This window comes from Rhagoletis zephyria, unplaced genomic scaffold, assembly GCF_001687245.7.
Source record: "Rhagoletis zephyria isolate East Lansing unplaced genomic scaffold, Rhagoletis_zephyria_1.1 Rzeph_scaffold_02192, whole genome shotgun sequence".
NCBI classification, from domain to species: Eukaryota; Metazoa; Arthropoda; class Insecta; order Diptera; family Tephritidae; genus Rhagoletis; species Rhagoletis zephyria.
Genome location: NW_016159276.1, coordinates 42,201 through 50,243, shown reverse-complemented (window position 1 = coordinate 50,243; position 8,043 = coordinate 42,201). Strand labels below are relative to the sequence as shown.

The 8,043-nt window shown below is 37.7% G+C and overlaps 1 protein-coding gene and 1 long non-coding RNA gene across 3 annotated transcripts in view; one reads left to right on the top strand and one right to left on the bottom strand.

Moving 5' to 3' along the window:
* Positions 1 to 8,043, top strand: part of LOC108366214 (uncharacterized) — a 47,655-nt gene that overhangs the window by 14,910 nt on the left and 24,702 nt on the right. The gene's annotated exons all lie outside the window — the stretch shown is intronic.
* LOC108366213 (uncharacterized) overlaps positions 7,668 to 8,043 on the bottom strand; it is a 3,966-nt gene continuing 3,590 nt past the window's right edge. For both annotated transcript variants that reach the window (XM_017620541.1, XM_017620543.1), the window contains one exon: positions 7,668 to 8,043. In XM_017620541.1, coding sequence (XP_017476030.1) covers positions 7,861 to 8,043 — 183 coding nt within the window. In that variant the 3' untranslated portion in view covers positions 7,668 to 7,860.

Sequence of the window (8,043 nt, the reverse complement as noted above, 5' to 3'; positions counted from 1 at the left end):
CAAATTAGTAACTCAACCAAACTTATAAATACATACATATGAAAAAATGCATGGTAATAAAGAAATCAGGAACTTAATATTACTACAAACTCATTAAATTTCATAAAAAAATAATAAAGAAAACTCTCTACATCAAAAAAACTCTCTACAAAAGAAAATTCTCTCCTGGTAAAAGAAGTTTTAGACTATATCTATATGTATGTATATGCAGTTAACGCAAAAGCAATTGAAAAAACCATAAGTAGTAAAAACAAGTAAGAGCAGCGCTGTCTTCGGCTATGCCGAAGGCTTCATACCTTTCATGAACATCTGCAAATTTTACTTTGACAGATTACTGCTTTTGAATACATCTGCATACATCGATAGAGGAGTTACATACCTATATAAAAAATCGCATCTGAACAATCAGAGGTATGGAAGATATACCTTATATTAGCACCAATCTAAGGGATTTTCACTGCTATGTGATCGGTATGTAAACCGGTAACACAATTTATTGGGTTTAGTTTCCTACATAAAGGAGATATATGGCAAAAACTGGTATCTGAACAATCAGTGCTATAGGAGATAAAGCTTACACAGCATAGATTTTGACGATTTTCTCAGTAGACTTTGTATTATTATTTATAAAATATCTTACGAAATTTATCGGTTTTAGCTGTTCAAATAAAGGAATTTTACAGTAAAATCCCATATCTGAAGAATCAGATGTATGGAAGATATGTGTTGTAGTCATCCGATCCTTGTTATTTTCACTGTAAGTATTCTGTTAATAATGAGCGAAAATTTCTTGTTCCTAGCTGCATAAATGGAGGAGTTATGATAAAAGACCTCATATCTGAACAATCAGTTGTATGGGGGCTGCAGGTTCTAGTGGCCCGATCTTTGTTATTTTCACTGTAAGTCTTCTGTTGATAATGTCCTAGCTACATAAATGGATGAATTATATTGAAAAATCTCATATCTGAACAGTCAGTTGTATGGGAGCTATAGGTTATAGTTACCCGATCTTTTGAATTTTCACTGTAAGTTTTCTGTTGATAATTATTAAAAACAGTGCTGAATTTCATGTTCCTAGCTATATAAATAGTTGTATGGGAGCTATATGTTATAGTGGTCCGATTCTTCCGGTTCCGACAAATGATTAATACATTATAAAAATACACCCACCTACCAAATTTGATCCGGATATCTCGAAAACTGAGAGACTAGATTGCATACAAACAGACGGACGGACAGACGGACATGGCTAAATCAACTCAGCTCGACGTTCTGATCATATAAGTATACATTTTAATGGGTCTATCTCTTTTTGTTCTAGTACTTACAAACATCGGACCAAAGTTATAATACCATTTCATGCTCATGAAAGGTATAAAAATCCAAAGAGAAGCAACCGAAATCTCGCGAGTGCAACGCGTTGTATGACAAAAGCGTTTGGGAAGCTCCTGTTTGGTGTTTTCCAACGCTCCAGCTGCGGGTTACTATGTATGTTGCCGTCCTTGCATTTCCCCTTCGCATATATGTACGTTCTTCCTTTATTTATTGTTCCGTCTGTTTGCAAAGAATGTAACTGCAGTATTATGTACTCCGGTCGTTGACCTAGTTTTGGTCTCGTACATAGGTGGTGGTGATTTATGGAAACATATGCGCGCTGCTGGGTTCCTTTACGGTAAAGCGCTCCAACTCCAAAATGCAACGTTTTGAGGCCCCAGTAGTACTCCTGCCTGGCGCGAACCTCTTTGCAGCAGGTTTCAATCCCAATATATAAGGGTATTTCCTTATGTTGGCACCAAAAAAAACATCCCGTTAACGGACACTTCTATCCCCGTTTTTTTTTCTCTAAAGCAGCTGTTTATTCACAAGACGGTAACTATACCATAAACTATCTACCCGCGACACACTTCTAGTTGATACAAAGTCACTTTCTTTTCTGATATTAGCCTGTCTTTAACTTAGCGATCGTGCGCCCAATATACCTGTGAAGTGCTAAAATTTCCCTTTTACGCTGAACTTTCACTCAATCCTAAACGGACACATACGTATTCTTTTGTATCCCGGACATGCACACATATACACTTACATTGACATTCAAACACAAAAAATTAAATACGCTCTTATCGAATAGGTTGTGTTGCGACGAAGGAACAAGTGTAAAACTAGGGATGTGAAAGTGCTTGATGTTCTTTGATGCAACTAGTAGATGCTGGCGTTGAGCTGACAGGCCAATACAACAGGCTCACAACTGCCGATGTTGCCTGCAATATAGATCGATTGCGTAAATTTTTGATTAATTTTTTTTTTTTTTTGATTGCAGCCTGTCGGTTAGGTTCTTTATCTTTCTATTATTGAGCCTAACGTGTGGCTTCAATCCACGCCCTAAAGCCGGGCTTATTAGTGATCTATATATATTTTTTTCTAATCGTATTTACACACGTCCGACAAACAAACAGGGGCACACACATCTTCTGCTTGCATCTACTTGCAGTGTCACTGGGTCTCTACCACTACATGTAAACTTACACCTATGTATATCACAGATACACATTCTTACTACTAGTCGCAAAGATAATGACTAGATATGACGTATACCCAATGGATAGCAAAAAAGAAAAAGGAAATAAAAAAACACTATAAATAAATAGTTGGTTGGGTAATGCAATGCGACCGCTGGGTCTATTGTGCCTATAAATAAATAAAATATATATTAGTCAAGTCAGAGGATAGTCAGGTAAATGCTTGTATAATTGAATAATTAATAATTAAAACTAATAGTGATTAACATCTAGCCCTTGAATAATACAACCAACCAACAGATACATACATACCAACAATAACAAGTTACCACTTTCTCTTAGGCATAAACATACATTAGTACGAGACAGTTCAAATCACGAAACACAAACAAACAGGTGTCTTGACCCTTTTATCCTGCAAAAATGTCCTTAGCATGGTATATGCCGATTTTCTTCCCACTTACGTCTCCTAATTCATACATCGCGTTCCCGATGACTTTAAGGACGATACATTTTACTTGTTTGGAAGCCAGCTTCGCATTGTAGCTGTCTACCTGAGAGCTTTGCCTGAAATTTCGGCGATATACCTCTTGTCCGATATTAAATCGACATCTTTTACTGAGACAAGCTTTCGGTATAGCGCATGCGATGCACCATGTTGCACCATAAGCATACCGAAAGTTGCGGAGTAAGGAGAACAATTTATAGCCGCGTGGACAACACTGCGGAGCGCAAAAGCCGCATCGCTATGTGTTTGTCCCAATTTCTTTGGTTTTCGTTTATGTGAGATCTCACGAAACAAACAGAACGATTGACACGTTCCGCTGCGTTCCCCTGCGGCGAGTAAAAAGCTGTATTCACGTGTATCGTGCCATATTTCTCGAGGAAACTAAAAAATATTTCAGATACGAACTGTTTGCCTTTATTCGAATGGACATGCTCAGGCACACCAAAGATGTGAAAAACTTCCTTCTCTAAAAATTTGATCCCTTCTGCTGATGTGGCTCTTCTCATGAGCATTAAAAACACAAATTTTGTAAAGTGGTTAAGACACACAAACACATACACATTGCCGTCAGACGTACGCGGATATGGACCCATAAAATCAATGAACAGACGGAATTAGAAATTCTTGGCAAATAATCCCGGGATTTTCGGGATTTATAATTTGCACGGATGGCAATAATATAAATTCCTTTTCTTGACCAGTCTTGCCTATATTTCTTTTTTTAATTGAATAACTAGCAGAGTACCCGTCGTCGTTCGGGGTAAACAAATCAAAATATAAAACAGTGATACAAATATTCAGTACTATACTACTATTTGCTATATATTGATCATCACTTTCTGTACTAAAAATCTTGTTCCATTACTAATATAAGGTGATTTAAAGTAACGAAAGAGTTTTTAAATTAAAATTAGTCTACTATGGTAGATTCCGTTTAGCTTCCTATTCGCTTAGCTGTTTTAGTATAGCTGCACCTTTCCTGTAGAATGCTTATTCCAGAAGAAGTTTTATTCATTATACATGCACATCAGTTGATGTTTTATCGTCACTGCGATCGGACGCTTTAAAACGACACGCCGAAGTGCACCAGTAAGCAATAAAACAAAACAACAAGGCTAGTTAAGCAACAACAAACAAGGGACAATAAACAACAGAAATTCTTAGCAATTCAAAATCTTAAGTAATCTACTAACAACAAACACAATTCACGACAACATACGATAGTGCAGTTACATACTCTCCTGCTGCTCGAAGCAGCTTATCAAAATGAATAAGCCGCCGGACAACACAACATCACCAAATATCCCACTATTACGGTGGGATGCAACAAAAACACACAACTTAAACTCGAATAATCCAATCTTCTTACTGATGACAAGAAAAAACAGCACAGACTCACTCAAAAACATATCACCGTTCCTAATACAAAAAGCAATAGATGCTACATGCGGCGAAGTGTTTTAATGTACGAAAATTCTCAGTGGCCAAATTCAAACAAGCTAATAAACTAATTACTTTAGTCGCACTCTCTGATACAATAACAGTTGAAATTACTCCACACCCATCGCTAAATTACTCCAAAGATGTAATTTACTGCAACGATTTGAGAAATATTCCCGAACATGAAATTTTACAAGAACTTATTCCCCAAAATGTAACCGAAGTTAAAAAATACACAAAAAAGTCGACAACCAACTTGTGGAAACCGGACTACTAATATTGACATTTAACACTACCGCGCTACCTACTAAAATCAATGTCGGGTATTTAAAAGTACCGATTCGACCGTATATACCTCCACCTATGCGCTGCAAAAACTGCATGAGATACAATCATTTAGCTAAATACTGCAAAAACCCTAAAACTTGCCCAAACTGTGCCGAATATTATCACCTAAATGACGAAACTCAAGAAATGTGCAAAGAAAACAAAAATGTGTAAACTGCATAACCAACAAAAACTCGGACCACCATCACTCAGCCCTAGACAAAAACTGCCCTATCTTTATAAAAGAAAAGGAGATTCAAACAATCAAGGTAACAACAAATGTCGATAACAGAACTGCAAAAGCTCTATATAAGCAAAGACACCCACCCAACAAATGTACCTNTGTGTAAACTGCATAACCAACAAAAACTCGGACCACCATCACTCAGCCCTAGACAAAAACTGCCCTATCTTTATAAAAGAAAAGGAGATTCAAACAATCAAGGTAACAACAAATGTCGATAACTGCAAAAGCTCTATATAAGCAAAGACACCCACCCAACAAATGTACCTATGCGTCAATTACAAACATACACATCCCCACAACTACATTCACCAACGATCTAACCCACCTACCAAGCAAAACTCACCACGAACAAACTACCCAGGAAAAAGAAGCAACTAATCACCAAACCCCCACCATACCCCCTACACTAACTACCACTACAGAAGCTATGCAACTCGCAGGTAAAACAAGCGAATCCGAATCCGACTCCGAAACAACAATCAATAATATAAGTTAACACGCTGCGGCACCCAACATATTCCATTCCCACACTCTACTCGTACACGTGCCGCTGCATCAGCAAAATTGCAGTCATACCGTATTGCAACCCAACGCCCCAATTCAAGGCCAATGATATTTCACCACATAACCTGTGGGAAACCAAGTTCATGATTAGTACCACGTACTAATGGTTACGCAACAAGAACCATACCAACAGAGCCAGACAGTAGCGTCAGCAAATTATGTTTCACACGATTGTGAAATACTTGCACATGCCCTCAGTGCATGTCAACCGTGGGAAGCCACGGCCTAAGCCAGCGTACCAAATACCGCGCACCTCAAGGCAGCAGAACGACAAGTCTATAAAAGGAAGCAGCACGCATCGAAGAGGCAGTTGCATGGTGGACTACTAACCCGCTTGTTCTATCTTGATAAATTACTTATCAATAAATTATTGTAAATCTAACCTTTCTTGTGTTTTCATTGTAGGGCAAGTTGGCCCTTTAATTTTTTTAGTGTTCAAGGACCCGGGGTCCTTTACTATTTTTCAAAAATTTTCTTTATTTAACTTTTTCACTACTTATTTCTATTTTTAACAACTTTTCTTTATTTAAATTTTTCACTTTTCAGACGTGTATCTAAATTCTTTCTCTAACTATTTTTATTTCGTTAAATTTAGGAATTGAGAATAAGGTTTATATGGTGTAATTAGTACTACTATAATCTATTTTTCTTACATTAGTACCAGCTGCATTGTTGGTAGTTATGCCGGTAAGTGTGCTGATATCCTTTTTCTTTACGGTACTCGGGAGCACTTGCTTACTCCTTGCTGTTTTTACTCCGGGTCGGCTGGTGTCGTACTGTCGTTGGGGCGTCAAGGAAGTTCCACGTTCCTCTTCACGCCACTTAGTGTTATTATCTCACTTTTGTGTGGAGTCGTTTTTTATTGTGGCACACTTTTTCAAAGTCTTTCTTTCTTCGGTGCTTTTTTGTGGCACTTTTTAGAGTCTTTATTTGTTTTTGGCACCTTAGTGTGGCACAATTTCTTTTAAAGTCTTTAATTTGTGGCACTTTGTTGTTGCACTTTTTTTCTTAAAAAAGGTCTTTATTTATTTGTGGCACTTTAACGTTCTTAACACTTTCAACAACTAACACTAGACGCCGCCGAGCTTATTTGACTCGGGCGCCAGTTACCGGCTTGCTTGCACAAGTCGGGAAAAAAAAGATTTTTTTGTTGGTCGTAAGACCTTTATTCAATCAATAAATCATTAATACTAAACTTAATTTTACTTATTCTCGCTTAATTATACCCTAATTCTACCTGTGTCAGCAATTGGTGTTGGGTCGGCGCATCCGGATGTTGTTGCCGATTTTGCTGAGTGCGCGTCTGGGCTGTTTCCCAATAATTGTTGATTACCCTTATTGCTGACTTGGCGCAATAGTCTTTGTGTCAGCTTGAGTTACAACTTAGTTGGTGCTAACTTGTATGTGGATGCGTACTTATGTACAAATGGACACTTGGTGCCGACTGCGTCGCGGTCGCGATTTTGGGTACAGAACACGCACAAACACTTTTTCACTGAGGTTGAGCCCCCATATGTAGTATTATATGTGTAATACTATGTAAAATGATAGTTTTATTAAATTCTGTATTTAATTTAAATATGAAATAATGTATTACTGAAATTGAATTTTAGCCAGCTCCGTCGCACGTCTTCTCGGCTTCGCGTCTTTCGTTCAACTCCTCGTTGCTCGTACTTTCTCTCTCGGTGCCACATAAAAGGTGTTGCCAGACTCATTCCCACATCTCGGCCATCCTACTGTACATTCGTCTCGAATGTGTCGTCGATATTTTGGTCAAAATACCATGGTTTCATAAACTCAGCACATGTAGACGTTTTATTTGGCCCATCACATACAACTGATTCTTTTATTACGTCGTAGGTATCGTTGCCTTTTGCTTTTATAACCTTATATGGCCCCATGTACTTCGGTTTTAATTTCAAGCCCCCACCTAGTGCGTTGTCAGTAAGCTTTCAATGAATGCAAACTACTGAGCATCTTGCTCTAACCTTTGATCCCACTGATCTGTAATACAAGCGAAATCTATACCTCAGAAACTTATAAGATCGTTTGTTTTCGTTCCGTGCAATTGAAATTTATAATGGGTTTTTTATAAACTCTCAGTTGCATCGGATCTTCCACATGATTACGGGAGTGTATTATTTTGTTTATCGCCAAATTGCGCGTTTTTTTCTCATCATCGAACAACATTGCTAATAAAATGTTTTCCGAGTGACCGTAGTACGCGTTTTCCTCGACAACATTATACACAATTTGTCTTAAATTGGAATCCAAATATTGTGTCCAACGAATGAATTTATAGAATAATACACTACCGTACAGACAGAGTTGTAAAATTTAATGTGGAAGTACATCGGCGTGTACACTTTCATTATATAATTTGACAGAATGGTTAAATTTTTGGATGGCTTAGCGGTGGTCACATACAATCGCAATAATCT